A 22,883-nucleotide genomic window follows, 5' to 3' on the forward strand; every position below is an offset into this window, starting at 1 on the left:
TTCCTAAGGAGCTGAATTAAATGCAGTTGAAAACTCAGATAGACCCTCAGACTCCCTAGAGCTTGATCCCCACAGATCGTGTTTCTGCTGCACACTTGCTTACGTTGCTGTGTCGCTACGTATTTAACGTAAATTATGGGGGGGGGGGGGGGTGATGGTGTGCGGCATGTGATGAGAGGGGCAGTGATGGAGGGGCTGCAGTTGTCATGGAAACGCCGAGTGAGGAGGGGGGGTAATGGTGGTGGTGGTGGGGAGGAGGAGGGGGGAGAGGGGCACAGTTTGTTTTGTTATTGACGGTCACGTGGCAGGGTGAATCCCCGCCCCCCTCCCTCCTCCTCCCATTACCACGGATTCAAGCGTCGCGAGCTCCCTGCTCCGGTCAGTAACTACAAAATGGCTGCAGAGGCTCCGCCGCCGCCGCCGCCGACGAGGTCCCGCTGAACGCTTCACGGTAGGACCCAGGCGGGTTGTTCTGTGCGGGCTCGTGGTTCCTGCTCGACGGCTTTGCAGCTCCGCGCTGCGTGGAAACACGCAAGGGGGTGTGTGTGTTTGGAGGGGGGGAAGGGGGGGGAAGGGGGGGGGGGTTGTTTTGAAAGAGGCTAAGAAAAAAAAAAATGGCAGCTGGGAGAAGGAGCGCGGAGAACGTCTCCGGCTCAGCCCACTTTGACATCCCGTGCTGCCGTCGCTTGTTGACGGGCATGTTTGTTTTTAGACGACCTTAGCACGGGTTGTTGTTGTTTTGGGGGATTTGACGCTGGTCACGCTGCAGAGCTAACTCGAACTCACCCTGCAGCACAAGTGAGTCAAGGGCAACCCGGGCTGTGTCACCGCTGGCAGGACTTTGTTGTGTACGTTGCAGCTCGGTCCAGACGCTGCTCGAATCGGACCCACCGAGCATCTCCACCCGGGGAACACCTCGCATTGCCCCGGCTGAGCTCCCCCAGCAACACTCACGAGCCGCTCCAGCTGCCTCCACTGAGAATATGTGCAGCTTTCTGCATCAGTGCACATCACAGGGAGACGCTCACTGACACTAGTTGTCTGTGGCCCCTCGCTTTAAAAGACAGTTCTTGTTTTTCATGCATTAAGTCTAAATAGTGAGTTTGGAGACGTGTCATCCCCTCGGGGCTGGTTGTAGAAGCTGCACCCAGGCTGCTCGGGGTTTGATTCAGTGTAATGTGGTTGAGGTGCATCTCGTCAGCTGTGCAAACCCTTGACAAACCCCAGCTGATCCACGGCTTGTTTTTTAAAGTTTGAGTCAATTCTGAACTTTTTGTTATTTTTATTTAGTAGTTCCTGTTGTCAAATTCCCAGGACTTTAACGCTTATTAACCTCTTGTTACTGGACAGTATGTAGTGTTTCCCGAAATTGTAGTCTAGGTAATGTGTGTATGCGTGTTCTCATGTTTATTACCTAGTTATATTTTGTCCCATACATCAACAGAAGATAAACTCCTGTTAATTCCTGCATTGTTGGACAATAAAGCATTAAATTCCGACTGAGTCATAAAGACGCTGATCTCCCACAGCATTAAAAGCCCATGACCTGCTGTAATGTTGATAGTGAGTATAGGCCATCGCTGGCCGGCTCCTGTTGCAGCTCCACATCCTGCAGTGGCATGCACTCTTCATGGAGAGGGCAGTGTGTCTGTGTGCAGACTGGGAATGCCTGTGTGCGTGCATGTAGAGGGCAGGATGACGTCAGCGGTGAGGCCTGCTGGTCTTACTGATGTGTTAGAGTCCCTAATTTGGGTCCGGGCCTGGCAAGGGATGAAGCGGTGGTGGCGGTAAAGGGAGGGGGGGGGGTATTTTCTGTCCCTGCCAGGTCAGGGGCCCCAGTCAGCACCCTAGCCTCTGAAAGAGGCAGTGTGTAAAGAGGCGCCAAAGGGGGCTTGATAACAAAAACAGGCCACTAAATACTGTGATTACTATACAGCTTAGGTCATAGCCCTTCTTTCAGTTAAAAACTCTCAATGGCCTTTTACTTACTGCTGGACTAGAGGACCGAGGGGCACTTTGCCAGATTGTGTCATTTGGTTTGGCGGCCGGTATGGTTTCGATGATCAGATGCCTTTTTGGAGTTCTCAGTGGAAATGATGAGCTTGCATTCTGCGAGGGCGATATATTGTGGTCGAAGAAACGTTTCTGTTGTTTCAATGTAAAAAAGAAGAAGCTGTTGCTCGCTCAATTTCTGCGAATACTGCACAGGTAGAGCAGATTTGTAGAGGTTGCTCCTTCAAGGGTGATGGTGCTGCTCCTTTCATATTCAGTATTAAAGGAGTTGAGCCGTCTGTTTAATAGATGCTACTCTAAGACAGTTTCTTAATCGTCCTTTGCAGAAATTAAAAACACGAGCTCTTACATGCTTTTACTTGATTCGCATACAAATATGAAAATGGTGGCAACGCTACGTGATTGTAATTTAATAAGACGTTTGTTTGTTTGTGTTTTTTTTTGTCTCTTGGACCAATAAATGGTCAAGCAGGCTTGTGAAAGTGTTCCCACTACATTTGGCGCAGACAACTGGGATTGGAGGCAGCCCCCTTGGAGTGCAGCCACACAAGTTATTTTCGGGGCCAGTTCCGAACACTAGGAGTGCGGAGTAAGTTTCTTTTTTTCGCTTGTCGTTAGCCCGGGTCAGAAAGCATTAACATGACCACACTGAGAATAGCCTCAAGTACTTAAGAGACTGCAATCCTCTTTGCAGAGCACAAGGACTTTGTCAGTGCTTACCCAGCAGTTTTTAGACCTTCACACAAATTGAAAGGTGGCAGTGACTGCTTGGTCTTTTAGCTTTTTGTACAAAGCGGCATATCGGATATTTTTATAGAGTTAGCATAAAAGCGGTGTCGCCCCTAACGTACGTTCGTGCGGACGAGCAAAAGGGGCTGATCATCCTGCCGTGGCTGTGGCTGCTAGCAAGCCATCTCCCAAAGGCTCACCGTGCTCTTGTTTGGCTTGCGATGGCATTCCTGGCTATGTGCCCAGCGACGGCCGTCTACCACCCCTTCCCCCATCGCCCACACAAACACACAAACCAGCCCCATCAATTGTAGCACCCTCATCCTCCAAGCTTTAGCACTTACAGCATTACCATTGGCTGTGACAGTGGCCCCTCTTCCTCTCCTTCTCTATGTGGTTCTCTACCAGCTTTATGCCGGTTGTCATTCTTCTGTCTTTGGGCTCTCCCCAGTTTTTTTCGTCCTTTTTGTTTTGCTTGGTGAAGTGAGTGTCTGGTTTTGAGACGGACACCAGGTTCTAATCCTGTTGTTCTGACAGGACGGTTTAATTCCACAACACGGCCGAGCTCATTGGCCCGTGTCTTTCATGTCGACACTCACCCTGCCTCACTCCAACAAACGGCTGCTCACGATGTAGCTTAGCCCGCTACTACGAGAATATGTAAATGAAATAAAAAAACATTGGTGTAGCTTCTCTGGCGGATTCATCGATTTACAAACTGTTTTATTATTGTGAATGTTTCATTTATATCTGAAAGCAAGACCCGTAGAAATGTTTTTATTTTTAAAGCATCTTTAGTGATCCATGGTGGAGTCTGTATCTTTAAATAGTAGTTTATAGTTATTTGTTCTGCCTATCAATATAGCACCATTATATTATCAGAGGTGAAACAGCAGGTGGGCAGGAGTTTCCATTTCTGTGTCCTCACCATCAGTTAGCACTTAGAGCCCATGGGACACATATCTGTCCAAGCCAAGCACATGTTTGGAAATGAAACAGCAGCTTTCATTGAGGGAGACTCTCTCTTTCCAGCTCAGGGACCAAATGTTTCTTAAACTGAAATCATTTTGACGCATCTCTCAGCACACGCTCTCCTCGTCTGGGTCGGAGGCCAACAGCAGCTCATATTAACTGGAGCATCTCTCTCATCCTCTGATCCTTCATAACACAAGCCCGGTGATTTCTTTGAAAAGAGCAGCACCCGATATATTTAGAACTGCAGCTGCACCAGAAGGCTCCTACCAGTCCCTAGGAGGTAAAAATCTGTCTATAGGTGAATAGTTGCGAGACGTTTTTGTGTCAAAGCGAATTTGGGATACAGTCTCCATCTATCTTAAAGCTCCTCTTCATCTCAGCTCCTTTGAGCCATCAGGCCTGTCATGCTGCAAGATTCACCTTTCAGTGCTGAGGTAGCCAGCAGGTCTGCTGTGCGAGTGAGGGATATTGTCTAGAAAGGTAGTTAGTTTTTTACTTTTGAAACTTACTGATAATATTTTAAATAAAAAAAAAAACACATGACACAGGTTGTGTTTTGTTTGTTTGTTTGATTACTCACATTACATAACTCTAAAGGATAACTTCTGGCCATTTTGCAAGTAGACATAATCGGTGTCTTCACATGTGATAGCAGCGTAAAAGATGATGTAAAGAACAGACAATGGGGGCGGTGGCCTGATGTTTGAGGCCAATGGGCGGCTTTGTCATGGTGACCTTATATGTCACCTGCTTGTTAACTTTTTGGGGGGGGGGAAGTTCCTGGACAGTTTTGGTTGACATTTAGCATTGAGGTCAAGTAAAAGTCGCCGGGACAGGTAAAAGGATACTGTCAGTTAGAGTTATGAGCCAAAGAACTGACTAAGGCTCTTAACTGTAAGCTAAGATTTGTACTTTAACATGTCCAAGTTTTCCTTTTCTTTCGGTTTTCCAGTTCCATCCTTGAACCTCCATAACCAAACCGATTGCTTAAGGGCACAAGTCTGTCTCCACCTGACTGCTCAGCGGGGCCTCAGGGAGCGCTTGTTGCCAGGAGATGGCACACACCTCTGTTGCCTGCAGCATTAAAAGCTTGGAAGTAGAATAAGGTTGATGGTTTTATGGTTTTATGTGCAATTTTTAAAGGAACAATTTGTGTTGTATGTAATCTTTCTTCCAGACTAGTTCGTCTGTGTGGAGCCCTTAAAAACTTAGTAACTAGTTCTAATTTTTAAATCCGTTTTTCTCTGTAAAGGGTTATTTATAAAGAGTAAATCTGACCTCTCAGCACTTGCATGTGAAACTAAGGGTTATTTTCTGTGTCTGTTGTGAACATCTTTCCTCTCATGACAGGTTAGTGGAGGTGGAGGTGCAGAGTTCACTTGGACTGAACGATGTACTGATTGGAATTTGGTGATCAAAGGTCAAGGCCACTGTGACCTCACAAATGTCTCGTGGGATAAAATGATAAAGTAATGACGTTTATATACAATTAGCCTCTACTGGCCGATATTCAACGCTATGAGAATCGGATTTGACCAGATTTCCTGCTGCTTGACCAGTTAGCAGAGGCAAACAACCGTTAGGCAGTTTTTTTGTCGTCTGCTCCCAGATTAGTTGTTGTTGTATCTGTTGCACTGGCCGGGGGAGGAGACTTAAGAATGGGAGCCTCGTCTCATTGGTCCCATCTAAACCTGCAAGGCTTCCTTAATGGTTTCCAGAACCAACCCCAAACACCACCAAACTAAAGCACATGTGTGCACACACAAGGTTCAAGGCATTACACTTAGTCAAGAAATGTGCAACTTGGGAGTCAAGTGCAAAACAAACCCACATTTTTTTCTCTGGCTGTTGTATTACTGCTACACATGTGACTTTGTGTAGCGGCCACTGACAACACAGACTCCTACAACAACAGAAATTGCATCACCTGATGAGCCATAGTATCTTTCTCATTTGCTGGTGTTTGGTTATAAAAACGATGTCTATCTCTTTCTTTCTCTCTTGGGTTTTAAGCTGTGAGAAGAAGCAAAACTCACGAGAAGACAACCATTTGATGGAAGATAAGAAAAAGAAAAAGCAAGAAGAGAAGAAAAAGAAAGAAGCCGCTCAGAAAAAGGTAAGCCTGTGGCCTCTCTTGACAAACTCACTCACCTTTGATTTCGTCTGATATCATAATTCCAGTGCTGTCCTATTTCTGGCCAACATCCCAGTGGCACCAGTCCTGGAAGACGCAGCATGCTCACACACAAATGAATGACAGACCCATAGATCGGGAGGGTACAGAGAGGAATGGGGTTGTCAGAGTGAATATCTAAAAGTAATAATGATCTATCTAAAACGTGGCTCTCTTGCTCCCACTCACTTCTTACCTGTACCCACCTCTCATCTCCACTTCCTGTATTCATTGTTTTGCTTTAAAAGCACATTGCAGAGATGAGTAGTCACATGCACATCGAGCCATACATTATGTCATCCTTATCCTCATCTTTACCCTGCGTGCTCCCACTTCCACTGCTCCTCTTCACTGTTTCCTTCCGTGTGTCTGTTTTCCTTGTTGGCTTAACGGGTTGGCCTGCTCCTCTAAGTTGTCTGTAGCCCTGAAATATTTTTGTCAGTGCTGCCAAAATAGAGTTTGTGTATCTTATGAGAGGAACATTTGTATTATCTATTTTTGTAGGTACTAGCCAAATGAACCCTTTTATCCCATCAAGCATTATGAATGAACAGGAACCTCGTAGCATTTCAACAGATGAGAGACACCAGCCCCTAAAAATGTCTTCCTGACTGGTCATGCAGGTTGATAGAAAGCTTCGATCGGGATTTCCCACAGTTTTCACTTATACGTAGAAACTATGCTTATTGCAAAATCTAATGCTTTTCTTTCTTTCTATTACTAATTTATTTCTCTCTTCTTTTCAGGCCACAGAACAGATAACCAAAGGTGAGTTGTGGTTACTTATTAAGTTGTTTGTTTGAAGTATTTTGCATCATCATTTCTTCTAGTATGTTTATTTTGCCTTCCAAGTGTAGATCTTCCTTTGTTTAGTGTGTTCATGCTAACACCAGGTTTCTCTGTGCAGGCAAAGGTTTGTCTGTCTTTTCCATGAATCTAAAATATGAGGTTTTCAAACAGAGAGGCTGATTTTCTACAGGATTGCTTTTCTTCCACTGAGACTCAATTTACCCCCTGTTCGCCGCTGTGCAGTTTGTGTATGAGGCATACAAACATCTTCAACTGAATGCATTAGCAGCAGCCAGGTGGTCCATAATACAAGAGCCAAGAAAGAGTCCAGGTGCCCATACAAGACTAATAAGGAACATGGGGATTTTGCAGCTCCTCCTGAGGCCTCCCCATTGGCTCCTTGGGCATACCTGGGAGGAAAGAGGTGAGGAGGAATATCAGAGGAGAAGAAAACAAGAGGGAAAAACCCACCAAACAAACAAGAGAGAGAGATTCAAGTAAACTGGACTAAAAAGGGATTTCTGTAGGAAGGAGTATGCTTAGCCTGCAGGTTTTTAACTCGTCCTCAGTGGCAGCTGCAAACCCACTCTCTGCATTTTGTCTCCCCCAAACCAATGCTCTTAACGACCAGAGAGCGGCAGATATGGACAGTAAGCAGCAGATCCCCTTGCTGCTTTAAGCAGGCAGATGGGAGTGGGAGGGTAGTGTCTTTCAAGGGGCAGTCAGGGCTGATCTGATTAGAACTTCTGGCGGGCATCAGCTTATTGACCTTACAGCAGTTTATTGTCAGCTAAAGAATGGACGAATGAGAACCACAGCAAGAAAAAGTCTCGGCAGTTCACAGCAAGTGAGTGGGTGTGTTGATGATCATTTATTTAAAAAAAAATACAAATATCTCATGAAAAAAAGAGAAATACATATAAAAGAAGCAGAGGAAGAGATTTGAGAGCTTTTGTCGAAATGTTTTATACGGCATGACCTGCCTCCTGCATGCTCTATACAGGCGCCACCCCTCACCCGAATGTTCTGGACATTGACTGTTTCTTTTCATCATAAGGATATTTCATGCCTGAAAACGACTTAAGTGCCGATGGTTAACGTTTGGGAAAGGGTGCTCGTGAGTGCACTATGTCAGTGAGTCGTCCCCTCAGGGTACTGAAATAAACACCAGTGTGTTGTGTTTTCCGCTTATTTTTGTTACAAAGAAGGAGTAAGTCGTTCTCCTCCTGTGGCTGCGTATAACCGTGAATTCAGGGGTCAGCGCCTTGACCTCCTACTCTCTTCCTGAAAGATGAGTTAATGAGACTGTACGGTCACTGAGGTACCCCCCCTCCCCTCGGACCCCTTGTCTGAGTCACCCTTAGCCCCTCACTGTTTGCTGCCCTAATGAATGTGATGTGAATTAGCCATGTAAGCGTTCCCTTTGTCTCTTATCTACTTTGTGTTGTTTTGCTGCATCTGCAAATTGACCTATATACCACACTTTTCTCCTCATCTGCAGACCAGGCTGTGATTTGCACAATTATTCTCTTGGCTACGGCCCCTAACAGCGACGTGCCTTGACCTCAATTTACTGTGATCGTATCTCCCTTTAAATGTCACTGTTGACTTTAAACACAGTTTATTTATTGGTGTGTTCTGAATATGTGTGGTCAGTTTTCCCTAGGGCTGTTCTTAACTGAAGAAAGAGGATAATAGTTAGTGGATTTCTAAATGATATGAATGAGTCGTCTTTGGGTAAAAACCTGCTATATGGTTTAAAGATCTCAGCATATGTATGAATGTTATTATTAGAAAATATGTGACTGTTGTTTTACATTAATGTAGAAACACTAGTGTCTCAGTGACCATAACAAAAAAGCAGATTGTCTGTGATGCTAATGCAGGGTACACTGGGAACTAATTAGGAAAACAGTGCTGAATAAACAGGCATCCATACACTGGAGATCTCCAGGAAGACCCCGAGCACCATAGTAACACTACACCTCCTCCCGTCTGGCCTGATGGAGAATCCCACCCTGGGACCAACAGGAGGAATGAGCAGAGGAAATAGGTAGCAGCATAAGGTGGGCTGTAAGGAAGGAGATGGGACAAGCTGCCAAGGTTACATTTGTGCAAAGTTTAAGGGGGGGGGGGGGGGGGTTGCTAAAACAGGGTGCCTTCACTCGATTTTAAAGAGACCTGCTTGCGTTAGCAGAAGAAACAGACAGCATGGAATCTAGTTTCCTGTTTGCCGGCACAGCTGCAGGGGCCTTTTTGTAGGATATTTCTACTGGCTCGCGTCTGTGTCACACACTCAGTCTCCCTGTCCCCTGATGTGACAGGCAAACATTAACAGCATATGTGCCACTGCAAACACACACATAGTTTTGGCTTAATCTCACAAATACTACACTGACCCCTCTGCCACACTAGCCCACATTGACATGGTTCTGATTCTTCATTCTCAAATGCAGCTCATTCACTTCCAATTACAAAAATACCTGTGAGGGGGCTTTTATTCCCAACATGTTTTATATATTCAAACTTCGTGTGTTGGAGTTGTTTGTGTGGGCCGGAGTGAACACTGTTCAATGTTCTCTGTTGCAGACCGAACAGCGGAGCAGAGAGTGGGGCGGGGGGGCGGGGGTCTCACTTTGCTTCCAAGTTAATTCTGGAAGTGAAAAAGTAAAAGTGAAACAAATCTACCACAGGACTTTAAGTTGGCAATTGTGTGATCTTTGACATTATATGATTTCAAAACCTCAAAACGGTTGCATTGATTCCCTCTGCGGCTCACAAAATGACAGGGATGAGAGGGATTTTATACATGATCTGTAAAAGCAGTATTTATGTATCTATGAATTAAAAATGGTATTGATCTGACCTGCTTTGCACATATGGAAATATGCATATCTGCAGACAAGTCAGGGTTTTTGTATGAAAATTATATTGCGTTAGATTAATTGTCGTTAGTTGTTCAATCCATTTATCTGCTTTCCACTGCTTTTAGGGATGTACCAACCAGTTGACTTTTTTTAAGGTTTTGGTAGATAATGTAAACGTATTTTAATTTGTATTTATTGATACAAATATATTACTTAAACTCCACACTTATTAATGTCAGTGTCATTCGCTTGTTAATCAGAACTCAGTGTTCTGAAGAAGAGTCACAGAAAGGCTCTTAAGCTTTCTTTCACCTGTCACTTGACATATTTTACGACCCTTAAGTGTTGTAACATTAATTTATACGTCCAATGAATCTTCAGTGTAGTGGAGATGCTGTCTGTCACCTCTGTGTCACAGTTCAAGTCAACATCACAGTAAAACTACACCTTAACCTTTGTGTGCAATTGTGTGTTTGTGACAAGTTGTAACTTCAAAACCTTGAATAGTCAGCTCCTGTGTTGTAACACGGACCAACCCTCCTTAGGAAAGTACCCGATAACAGAGTAATAGTATTAAGCATCAGCCCCATCACAGTTACTGTGTCCCACAACAGAGGCCGTCTGCCATCGACGAGCTGCACTTGAGTTGATGTCCACGGGTTAATGAGCTATTGTGTTTCTGTTCCCACTGTGCGTTTTTCATCCCTATCAAAAGACACGGGGGCAACGAACATGCAAATCAAGGCGCACATTTACACAGTGCAATGAAAGATAACAATATAAAGTAGTGCTGCGGCAGTAATTTCATAACAGATTAATTTGCCGTTTCACATTCCCTTAATTACGCCCAGCGCTTTGTGTTGGAGAGTCATAAATTGTGGTGCGATCAGGGGGGAGTTTATACCAGTGTGCCTCTTGTCATCGCCACAGCCTCTTTTACATGTCGTATCCCAGTGAGCACGGTTTAAAACGGATGCAGCAGCAGTGATGATTAACTACATTTTAAAGAGCAACAGAGGTAATGGCTTGATTGTGCTGCTGTGGAGTGTCATGCACTATAAATTATGCATATGAGCCTATTGCCAGTTAATGTATAGATACTTCAGTAGTTTGAATTATCTTAAACTCAACTCGGAAGAGGTTAGCAGGTCAGAAATGGGTGTAGTTTTATTATGGGTAAATTGGGGTTTATGAGAATTTCTGCAACTGGCTGTTATGGGAGCTGTGAAAAAGAGGATTATGTGCTGTTTTGGTATTTTCAAAAATAAGCTAGGTTTGTGAAATGTCTCCAAAAATATTTTTCAACAGTGGTGTTGGTTGATGCCTCTTGCAGTTTCTGTGCGAAGCGAATATTTGGCTCACAGTGACTTGTGTTGGTCCAGTGGACGCTACTCAGGTCAGGCAGACAAGACTAGCACTCTCTTTCACACATCACTTCCTCTAAATTGTGACAGGCAGTGGAATCTTGTCTGGCTGCAGCTGTTGGCACAAAGGTTCAGGGACATGATAGTAATAAGTCCAGGGAAGCTTGTCTGTCTCAGAAACAGACCTATTAATAGACAAGACTTGACTTACAAGTGTACTAAACCCCGTGCTGTCAGACATTAAATGCTTTTAAATAGCATTTTTTATCTGTGTTGTGTGTGAATCAGCAAGGGAGGGTTTTCCCTCTTAACTACAGTGTCATATTTATTCACTTCTAATTAAGCCTCTCGTATGAGGTGCACTGCTCACATTTTAAAGCCCAGTGGAGGAACACGATGGAGGAGCCTGAAGACATTCCTCTTGATCTCGCTCTGGTGTTCTCCTGCCGCCTCTCTTAATTAGACATTTGATAAAGTCCTAGTAATTTCTATGATTCTGGATTTACTCAAATCGGAGTAGTTTACTTAGACAGTTTGGCAGTAACAGCAGCAGTATGGTACACTTAGAAGGGAGGTTTGAAGTCAATTGTACATTAAAAATGAATAGGGGGTTGCATTCCTGATGCACATTTTTTGTCACCTCATCCAAATCTGTGATTTCATTTCACCTGAATAGGCCAAATTAACTGCAATGTCTTTTCAAAGTCCCGATGCCCATGATCATAAAAATAATGCTTATAATTAAATCTAGCTTTTATTTGTTATCTTCAGAGCCTACTGCCCATCACCTGAAGTTCTTAATGTTGACTTTTAACAGCCCATAACAACAGCCTTTGTGAGGTTTCTGCTGTGACTGACGTATTTCCTTCTATAAAACTAGTCCTTTATACTTAAATAATCACCAGTACTATACAGTATGAAGCTGTGCTTTTTCCACAAATATTTCAGAATAAAAGCTTTTTAAAAACAAATGAATGGATTCAGTATACAGAAACACTTGAGAGCTTTTATTTTGAAACAGTTACAGGAAGTGTGGCAAACATTTAAGTTTGTTTTTTTAACATGTAAGTCATTGGCACAACAGCTGGGAGAAAAAAGTTAAGAAGCTGAAAGTGTAAGCAATGTAACTTAACTGATCTATTTGACTAAAATAATACCCCCTCGAAATTAGGAAACATTGACTAGCAGGTTAAACTAACTACCCGTCTCTGATTTTATGCATCCATCTCCAGGCAGCAAGTTTGACTAATTTATTGATTTAAAATTCTGTTTTTTGTTTAAAAAAACCTTTTATATATTGTCCATCTCTACTACAAATCAAAGTCCATAATACGCATTGAAAATATATAGAGTGGTTATCTAGCTCACTTTGGGCTGTGCTAGGGCCCATTTTAGTTTTCTTCCTTTCATTCTTGTTTTAATTTTCTCTATTATTGAACTACTGATCTTCCTAATAGGGCTGACATTTCTTCCTGCGCCCCTGCCTGTGGGTCCTGATAAGTAACTATCTGTGCACCTCCACTTATACAACTAGTACACAGAAGGATCCTTTATCTTCAAGGTCATGTGGCTGTTTTTCTGCTTTTACCTGAGAGAGAGAGAGACCGTTGATGCTTTCCACTCAGTTTCCTCTCCCCCACATACCCTCAACTCTCTGATATCGTTCCAGACAACCTCCCCCCAACCTCTAGGTCTTAAACAGCCAGGCAGGCATGCTATCATCTTCTCTCTCTCAGAAAATTAAGACTCCTTTTAAAGTGGAAAATGGGATGTCTTCCTCCCCGTGAAGCGCACACAGCCCCGAAGCCACAGTCTGATGTGCATCTTTGATGAAGTGGGAATTCTCCGGTGTGCCCGCACAGCTGAGGATGATGTTTTTGCAAATAGGCTGTCAGAGAGAGTGACTCTGATCTCTTTTTACTCTTTTACACTTTTTTCTGCAAAGCACTGCCATGTACGACTTAATGAGGCTTAATAAACCTCGCCAGTGCCAGAGGTAATTTCTAGTTGTTGTTTTTTTACTCCTAATCCCCTTTCTGACCCAGAATCGCATAAATATTAGACAGTTTTACTGCATCTGTCATTTAGTTGTTATTGGTGTTTGAGAATTTACAGGGTTTAGGTCGCTCTTGTAAGAGGAAGAATAAAAAAATGCGTGGAATACTGTGGGCAAAATAGTGGTCTAATTGTAAGCGGATTTAGACCAAAGCTGGTTTCAAACAGACTCGATCTTACAGTGGATCGCACAAGGGGGTGGAGACTGTCCTACACACAAACCCAGTCACATACACACACACACACACACACACTCTCACACACACCATTCTCTTCATCCCTCACCCTCCCTGCTCTACCTCCTTCCTATCCTCTGGTACATTCAGCTCTCTCTTTCGCTCTCCCTCCCGCTCCCTCCTCGTCTCTTCCCTCTGATTGGCTGACGGAGGAGCCAGCCAGCTTCCCCCTTCCCCCAGCCCCGAGAAGAACCGACGTCACACATCAGAGAGTCCCAACTGTATAACGATCGCCTCCATAACTATTTTTATACATTGAGGCACAACCACAAATGTCTGTTTTTTTTAACTAAGGAATTACCTCTTAAAATCAGCGGGGAATTGATGATTGGGAGCATCTTCCAGCCCTAACACACTGATGACGAGAGAAGAATAGTAGATCACACTGAATGGGGGGGGAAAGTGAAAGCGTAGCGAACATAGGTGGGGATGGGTGAAGCACGAGAAGAGGGAGGAAGTGGAGCAGATGTAGACAAATCTGAGCAGACGCGAGCTCCAGCTCCAGAGTTCCCCCCCGATTCCTGCAGTGAGACCCCTCAGACAGATACGGGTGAAACTGTGCAGTCAGTGGTCGTAGTTCACACAGGCTGCAGCAGTGGGGGCATAAATTACTCAGACCGCTACACCCCACGCACACATACACACTTGTGACAGACATAAACATACACAGTAAAACTAGGCAGAGAAGCAGTTCGTTATGGGAGTGAACACGTCTGTCAGTATTTACAAGGCTGTGTGCGAGTGTATGTTCCACGACACCATCCTGTCCTCTCCCCTCAGTGTGGGCCTCCGCATTACATAACTCTTTGTTTTTCAGTGTGTCGGGCTGGCCGCAAGTTATTCACTGCTTCACTGCACACACTCGGGATGGCAGCCAATGGCGAAGCACTGCTCTTTATAACTCATTTAGGCCACACAAAGATTTTCTTCTTCTTGTGCTCGCTGCCTTTACAGTTTATTTTTTCTCTTCCTGCCTTGCTTATTTTTTTTGTTTTACCAGCGAGAACTCAAAACACCATCTATGCTTAGTGCACATTATATCCGATAAGCTGATGTTTGTTCTTGTACAGCATGTTTAGGTTTTAAACACATTTTTTGCATCCTGCTTACAATCTAGTTTACCGGCTTATTCTGTTATGTAATGAAATGTACAGAGGCGATTATCCAGTGTGCTTTGTGTCCCATTACGCACCCTGCATTTGCTCTTTGACCCTGAGCTGATCATCTTGTTTGACTTAGTGGGGACCTCTAACCTCACACTTCCACATTCAGCCACAGTATATTAGCCTCCTGAGGACTTCTTGTTTCACAGCTTTGGCTTCCTCCTCTTTTCTTGTCATGGTTTACACGTTTACAGTTTTTCAAATAGGGCTATAATGATTAACTGTAAATCAATGTTTTTAGCCTCTCTTTATTTAGGATGTATATATTCTTAGTGCTCTATATATTTTCTGTTTTTGTTAGTTCTCTATTGTAGCAAATTAAATATGTTTGCATTTTGAGTTGTTTTTAAGACGGGGACGTCACAGAGACAACACAGAGGATTTGGTATCAAATTGAAAATCAAAAGCACTTACATATCCATATTTTGTATTCAACCTGAATGCCCAAATGGAAACTTAATATTATTAAGGGGGTAATCTGCAACTACGAGCTTGAGGATGCTCGCTCTCGTGTAAACCTGCAGACATGTAGGTGACACACGTGTGTTGTGTCGGGTCTGCCTGCCTGCTGAGGATGCTAATAACTCCAGCTCGGCAGGATTGAATCAATACAGGTTAATTGAAACAATCATGACAGCAGATAGTATAAAATGACGGGATGTAACGTGAGAATTGTCCCTTCGGCTTTGCAAAGCTTCAAATACATTTCAGGTCATTGTTCAGTCAGACCTACAACTTAACTGTTTTCACTTTCATGGCTTGGTTTTAGCAGCAGCTGTTCTTAAACCCCACTGTACACTCCCTCCCTCTCATTAGACAGACACAGCTAACGACTAGCTGGTGAACATAGCACATCGCTTAAGCTTGGCTGCATGGCTGCATGGCTGAAATGTTACAAAACAGATAACACAGAGAATCCAAGCAAAAAATCCTCCAAGGGGAAATGAATGGTCAGAGCCAAGGTGTGTTAAGTGAGAAAGCAAGAGGGGCTATGTTGCTGAGGGTAAATACAGCTAGTAGACATGAACACTTGGCTTCTGAAGCCTTACAAGCAGCTAATACAGCTTTGGTGGAGAACTGAGAGGTGATTATTTCAGCCACAAACCATGAAATCCTTATGTTAATGGAGCAGAGCACTCATTGCATTACTGTCCTGATGGAAACAGCAGCCCACAGCAGTGTATGTCCATGATCTCTTCAACACTTAATCTGTGACCATGCACCGTGGCAGACATTGAGAGCCGTGTTGTTCGGCTATCACTGGAAGCTGAAGGTTTACTACAGAGCAACCCTGAGATTACTACGGCCCTCTGGTCCTCTAAAGAGCAGCCTTGTGTTTAGTCTGACCACTGCCTTGAATCCAAGGCTCAGCCAGGCAGGAGAGACGGTGAATCTGGTGCATTTTATAGACTCCTCTCCTTGTTTGACTTTTTGTCTTCATCCAAAAATGACCATGGTTTTCAAATGAGGCAGTGGTGGAAATGCTCAGCCACAGCAGCTTTACAGACTAGAGATCAGCTCTACTGGTAATTGTGTGTGTTTGTGCAAGGACAGCAATTAATACATTCTAACTGCTGCGCTCTTAAATATTTTATAATTAACTTTTTTTTTAGTTTTTATCATTTTTTGAAATTTTCTTTCTTTCTTTTTTTATTTTATTTTCAATGTCATTTTTACATGTTTCCTAAAATCAGCTCCTTATTGATTGAATTACATTTGAACATGTTTACATTTTGTATCCATATGTGTTTGCAATTGTTGTTATTATCATCATTATAATGAAATGCAACCTAAACAACAATGTCATGGACTTATTGACTTATAATGATTAACTAGTCAATCAAATGCTTTTCCATTGTTGTGCGCTCAACAACTCTGCTTTTGCCTAATTCTCCTGTACCTCCACCCCACCACCTCCCCATCCCTGCATCTCTGCTCCCCCATTACCCCCCACCCACCCCCCTTCACCATTCTCCAACTTCCACAGTGCCAGACTCTGCCAAGCTCGATCCCGCCCCTCCTCTTCCCCCCATCAACCCCAGTGCCGCCCCGTCTGTAGCCCCAAGCAGTGGCAATGGCAAGCGCGCTCCCTCCGGAGGTCAGCCACAGACAGCACAACAGCCCCAGACTCTGCTCCAGCAGCGCTACCCACCCAGAGAGGTGCCCCCTCGCTTCCGCCAGCAGGAGCACAAGCAGCTGTTGAAGAGGGGTCAGCCTCTGCCCTCTGGAAGCCTGCTTCTCACCGCCACAACACGTCCCAGCACTACTGAACCTGCAGCAGCAGCTGTACCCGCAAACTCCTCTCCCTCCTGCTCCTCTTCCTCCACAGCCAGCCTGCCTACAGGTCAGCCTAGACACTCAGTTGGCAACTCACCCTGTCTTATTCCAATTTCAGTTGACTGACCCCAACGTTGCTGCTCACACTGAACATAAGCACAGAACTCCTGGTTGTGTTGACAAAGAGAGAAAAGCTGAGTTTTCCTGAAGTTTTATTCTGAATGGAAAGTAAAGAGAAAATCATACGGAGCCGCAGATGGTTGCAAGACGCAAACGGTATGGTGGGTTCTTCAGTGAATTTCCGTTTTATATCACAGCTGTCTCAAACAAAGCTTTGTTAATACCAGTTTACTTAACATTGAACCGATCTTAAAGATCAGGCATGTGAAAGATCAGATTGTGGAACTGTTCAGACTACAAAAAACAAAGATCTCACTTGATTTGGGAGTTATTTAGTTCGGTCCTGTAATGAAGTGTGGCTGACCAGTTCACTGATTAATCAGGCATATCCACTATAGTGTCTACCTGGCTTTAGGTAGCTCTTGCCTTGAGAAATTCTGACTACATAGCTGAGCCACTGCCAAACTACTGATGTTGAATTAGTTTGACATCATACATGCAAGAGGCCCTGGAAAAGAGAGACGTGATATAATCTGGCCATCGGCACAGCAATCTTGAAGGCAATCATTCTTTTGGTTTGTGAACGTACACTGGATCTAGCGGGAGGACAAAATGTCACAATCTGTACGATTCACTTGACAAATAGATTGTGGACGTCTTGACGATCGATCACAATCTGAAATAGTGTTTCTTTTTTATTGTTTTTTGTTTCCCTGAATGACAGTTTCTATGCAGACTTTTGTCGTTGTTTGGCAGGGTGGTGCTGACAGCGTGGTGTACCTGAAGAGCAATACAAAGACACTTGCATCACAGGAGCTGCTGACTGTTGTTTGTTTTCACTTTGCCTCTTCCTGGCTGGGAATTCGAAATTGGGACAGAGGCGTACAGGGGTAGACGATGGAGAGTAAACACAGCTGGCTATCTCTGTATATGTGTTTTCTTTCCTGGATCTCTGCATTTCACAGTAAACTGGGTTCTTGTGTATTTCAAAGTGGTAAAGGTTGTTTCTTTCGTAATAAATTATTATTCGCTCTTTGATAATGCTGATGAGACATTTCTAGGACACTTGGCATCTTTTAATTGTCTGGGAAAGAAAATGGTTTTAGAAGTGTACGTTTGAGCATCACCCAACCCCTCTGATGATGTCTGAATACAGCTCTGTCTCCCTGGTGACGAGATGTTTATCCCGTCTTCGTCTTCTCCTCCTCCTCCTCCTCCTCCTTGTCCTCGTCATCCTCCTACTCTTCGTCAGGCTTTGCAGACCAGCTATACAGTGTTAACTGTTTTTTTGGAGGAGGAGCAATATGGAGCTAGTCCGTTGGCTGGGCTCCTCAGTGGGCCTGACCTGGCATTGATAGAAAGAGTGAGAGGGAAAGAAAGAAATGAAGAGAGAGCTTGCATGGCAGAGGTCCAGTACTGTGGGCTGCAGTGACTCATGGCTTACGGTAAAAGCTGCTGCTTCTCTCCGCCCTTCTTTGGCAGGCCTGCTCTGCTTTGGTTTGCTTCCTGTGTGTCTCTGAGCTGACTGATTGCCTTATGACAGACAGACAGGAGGACCCTCAAGACTGAACGTCAAATAGGAGTCCAGTGGGAGGGCTTCATATACACCAATACAGATCTTGTTTGCTAAACATTCAACACAAGTCAGGAACCTCCCACTCACAATTCTCCACGCGTCTCCTTCACCATCTACTGTCTCAGTTCACAAACCTCTTAGCCTAGTTTCTGTTTTGTAAAGTATGCAGCAGTGTGTGACTTATCACACGATATGAGAACACCACTGGTAATCCCACATTTATGGCTCTTTCCTTACGGTCTTGTCCTCTGATTTTATGTAGTCCTATAATGTGCTAGTGAAATCACTCAGGATTTATAATTACTCCCTTGTCCGTAAAGTAATGATCGAGGTTTTATGTGCCAGTGTGCTCACAGCAGAGGCGGACACTAACAAAAAAACATCATAATGCAAACGGGCCTCGTCAAGTGAGAGAACACTGTACCTAACGTTCTAATAGGTCGTCTCATGGAGAATAGAGTGTGTGTGCAGGTTAAACTTGATTTGCTCTTTAAGCCTGCTGCTGATGCTGTAAAAGAGCCTTGGGAATCCCCTCAAAGAGGACTGGGACGTCTTGTGATGTGATTAAACATCAGCTCTCTGTTAACCACAAATGTTCAGCGCTCGAACTCTCCTTCTATCTCGCTCCACCCGCTCTGTGCCTCTGCTCCTCTGACTTTCTCTGCAGAGCTTGTTGTTCTGATGCTCATGTGTTCATCTCCTCCACCTCCGCTAAACCAACACCTCGGTTCACACATAACCCTCGCTGGCCGTAGGGCGCCCAGGTTTAGTTCCGGCTGCACAAACTATATGTATGTCTGTCAATCTTACCGTTATGAAAGCCGTCTCCCAATGCTACCTTTTGCTTGGCTAACAATCCATATCCCAAGGCCCTTTCATGTGGAGGAGGCGTGAGAGAGCTAGCTATTTTAAGACTGGCATGTTGGAGAAAGCCCTTGACCTGGTTTATCCTTTAGAGGAGGAAGAGAAAGAGGATACTCGCAGGCAAACATGACGGCCAGATGTCTGAGAAGTTTTTTTTTCAAAAGCCATGTTTTGTCCCTCTGTTAGTCTTTTCCCCCTGAGAGAATATTAAGATGAAAACATGAATGCATGGACAGCAAGGCAGCTGCACAGAAAGCATCCACACATGCATCCACAGTATTTGATGCATATATTTCTGCACTATCCCTGTCATTCCCAGTTTCTTTCTGCATTGATATAACTCAACTTTCTGTGCCAGTCTAGCGTATTGCCCGACAGCAGAGCACACTAACAATGCTGGCCATGCTAAGTAGCAGATAGGCGCCATGCAGGCCCCCAGAGAGAAAGCCAAAAACACACATTTACCAACACAAAGTATCTCACACTGATAGGAGCACTTGTGGCCGATTTTGTTTTGGTCTGAGATGCAGGTACTAGTGCGACATCTAGTGGCAGTGAATGTCATATATAGCCTTTAAATGCAGAGGTAGCATATTCCTGGGGAATGGGGCTTGTGTGTGTTTGGGTGTGCCCGTCATAGAGCTTGTTCGTCTGGCTGGCAGCGTGCACTGTCAGCACTGTACCATCAAGTCTCTCTGCCCCTCAGGGACTTCATTAAGCCAGGATCAGTCCACCTGAGGCACACACACAACTCTCCCAGATTACTTCTTCCTTCCATCTCTTAACATCCATCTCTGTCTGTCATTTTTCTGTCTCCCTTTGTGCACCACACACACCATCAAAACATGTTGTGCGTACATGTCCATTTTCTATGTAAAATGCTGGAAGGCAGCAGTAGGGGCCTTTCTACTTTTGGAGTAGTCAGGAAGTATTGTTTTTTTTCTTTTTCAGTTTGCCAGCAGCGTGTTGGCTTCCACAGAGGAGATGCAGTGTTGTCACTGTGCGTATTTTTACACATGAATGAGCAAGTGGCCATCTAGTAGTATGGTGTGACCTCACCGCATGTCAGGTCCTCACAGTGGAGAGGCACAGGGGGCTGAGCCTCGTCCATAAAGGGACTCTGTTCTCTATCAAACATTGACTTATTGTGTTGTTGGGTGGGTGTTGGGATCATTTGTAAACAATACCAGCCCTGATCCAGGCCAATGATGCTCTTTTTTCTTTTTTCTATTACCATGCTCCCCAAGCTCTTGTTGACTTCCCAAAACCCTCCATGTTTTTGACAAGATCACCTGGCCATCATAGCTCACCGTGACAGATCCATATGAACCTGTTCATTTGCCCTGTGCCCCAAAAGCACCCATATGAGTAGATGGTCCTGCTGCTCATCATCATTTCTGGCCGGTAGTGACTTAAAAAAACTGACATTATGCATCACGTGCGATCTGATGGTATGGGCTTACATGTGTGAGAAAGTTGCCATCCGAGCAGCAGAGGGGTTCTGACTGGGTTTTGTGGGTTTTTTCTTGCTCTCTCTCGCCCGCCGCTGCTGTTCATGATGTTTTCCATTGTGGGAGGCAGTGCTAATTGCGGATGGAGTGGTCTTGGCTAAATATTTAATGACAGTTTTGAAAGGTTGAAAGATGCAAGGACGGGGTGATTTTGGAAGAACCCCATTTGTTTTTGTTTTACCGTATGCCTCATGAGTGCATAATGAAAGTCTCCAGGCATTATCGTTTAGCTGTTAACCAAGCCCTCCCCACCCCATCTCTCCAACACTCCCGTCCCCTCCCCCAACATGCCTTCTTTCGGTGCTTTACCAGAGAGAGAGAGAGAGAGAGAGAATGAGAGAATATCCTCCGTCAGGATAGGAATAGGGCACGATATAAATAAAGGCAGAGGGAGGCAATAGATAGAAGAGGAGAAACCCAGCCAAAGCAGTGTTGGTGGGAGGGACAGAGCATAAGGGGTGAGGAAGGAGGGGGGGGGGGGGGTGGGGGTGTTGTCTCATGCCGTGCAAGAGCTGTGCAACTTCTTGGCAGCACTTCAGAAATGAGCCTCAGAAGCTTGGCGAGCCGAGCAGACATATTGAGACAAGGATGGCCGCTGCGTTGCACAAAACCTAGCTCTTAACAGGATGGTTGGGAGGCACCTCTCCACAGGTATTTCACCCCCCTCTTTTCTTTTTCTGTCTCCCCGTTTCTCTCTTTTTTGTCTGGCTCTATTGCACTGTTTTGATGGCTCGTATTTACTCCCTTTGCAAATGAGCGCGTTAAACACTGCAGCAAAAGGGTAGTGCACGCATACAGTGTTGACGTCTTGTGTCTTGTTTATTAATTTGAACGAGACATGCATGCTGTTGAAGCAGCGATGGTGGATATACAGACGGTAGCTCGGAGCCTTTTTGGCACTATTTCAGGACTGAGAAAATGGCGGTCCTGCACTTCTCAGTGGAGTGACGCTACAGAACGACAGTGCTGTGTGTGTCAGAAACACAGTGCCCTCTTTTCCCCCCTGCTCTCACTGCCTCCTCTCTCTCTCTCTATCTCTCTCTCTCTGCTGTAGTTGCAAGCACTGAATTAAAATGGGATGGTATACAAATACTGTCACTTCCCTCTTATCGTCATGATACAGTCAGTCTATGAAAACAAATGCGGTATGCATGTGAAGGTATTTGTAAACAACAGCAGCTGCAGCACAATAGAGGGTGGAAATGGGCGATCTGGTGGTGCCAGTTGATCAGTGCCGCGATCATGATCTGCAGCTGGTCTTGCACTGTACCAAAACAATCCTTACGACACTGGAACTTCAGGCAGCGTGAAAGAAACTCAAAGCGCTGTCAGAGTAGTTGTATCAGCAGATGGAGGCTGACGTGTTTGTGAGGAGACTCGTTGCCTCGGGCGAGTGTAGAGTATTTGTGCTTCATGTCAAGCAGAGGTCATAACTGTTACAGTTAGCAGGTCAAAAGTTAAGGATGACTTCTGCATGACCTTTGTCATTGATTGCATCCTCAAATCTGGCGTCTGTTTGGGGTGAACTATCTGGAAAATGCAATGTTTAACAGTCTATCGTTTCATTTGTGGGAAATGCATGATTTCATGATTTTGCGTCTGATACAATTTTCCATCTGGTTAATTTTTATGCTATTTTCTAAACATACATTTATTTAGTAGTACTGTAACATGTAAATGTTCTATTTTCACTTTAGGTGTTCAATTTAATTTGTTATATTTCTCTAGACAGAAACGAGCACAAGCAGTTTGGCTAGAAGCCAATTCTCAGTTTGAATATTATCTACTGTGACTATAAAATAGCTTCATGGATGTTTTAAGGCTTCACAGTTGGATAATAGAACAAATCTAATGAGAATGTGACAAATCCTCTATAACTCCATGACTGCTTTATTTCGGTGATATGCTTCAAATACACTGTTGTAGACTGCAAATATTATTTTAGTGGAAAGTGTTAATGGTAAATATACTGCATTTATTTTTGCACTTTATTATTTTAAATGACTAGTGCTCAATGACTAGTGCTCAAAGCACTTTACATTATGAGGCACGTTCAGTCATTCACACACACAATCATAGCACGCTTCTTAATCACACTTACACTAATACAATGATGGTATATCACCAGTTTTGGGGTTCAGTATCTTGCTGATGGACATTTTGTAATGGAG

At 44.3% G+C, this 22,883-nt stretch overlaps 1 protein-coding gene across 7 annotated transcripts in view; it reads left to right on the top strand.

The window, feature by feature from the left end:
* The first annotated feature begins 345 nt into the window (after positions 1–345).
* The window catches only part of LOC128458029 (trinucleotide repeat-containing gene 6C protein), a 36,375-nt gene continuing 13,837 nt past the window's right edge, over positions 346–22,883 (top strand). For 3 of the 7 annotated variants that reach the window (XM_053442624.1, XM_053442629.1, XM_053442628.1), the window contains exons 1-4: positions 346–451; positions 5,731–5,833; positions 6,637–6,658; positions 16,352–16,708. In XM_053442624.1, coding sequence (XP_053298599.1) covers positions 5,771–5,833; positions 6,637–6,658; positions 16,352–16,708 — 442 coding nt within the window. In that variant the 5' untranslated portion in view covers positions 346–451; positions 5,731–5,770. Of the gene's footprint in view, positions 452–628; positions 799–2,485; positions 2,603–5,730; positions 5,834–6,636; positions 6,659–16,351; positions 16,709–21,194; positions 21,364–22,883 lie in introns of those variants that run through there. The other 4 variants (XM_053442625.1, XM_053442627.1, XM_053442630.1 and 1 more) reach the window with 4 other exon arrangements.

This window comes from Pleuronectes platessa, chromosome 16, assembly GCF_947347685.1.
Source record: "Pleuronectes platessa chromosome 16, fPlePla1.1, whole genome shotgun sequence".
NCBI classification, from domain to species: domain Eukaryota; kingdom Metazoa; phylum Chordata; class Actinopteri; order Pleuronectiformes; family Pleuronectidae; genus Pleuronectes; species Pleuronectes platessa.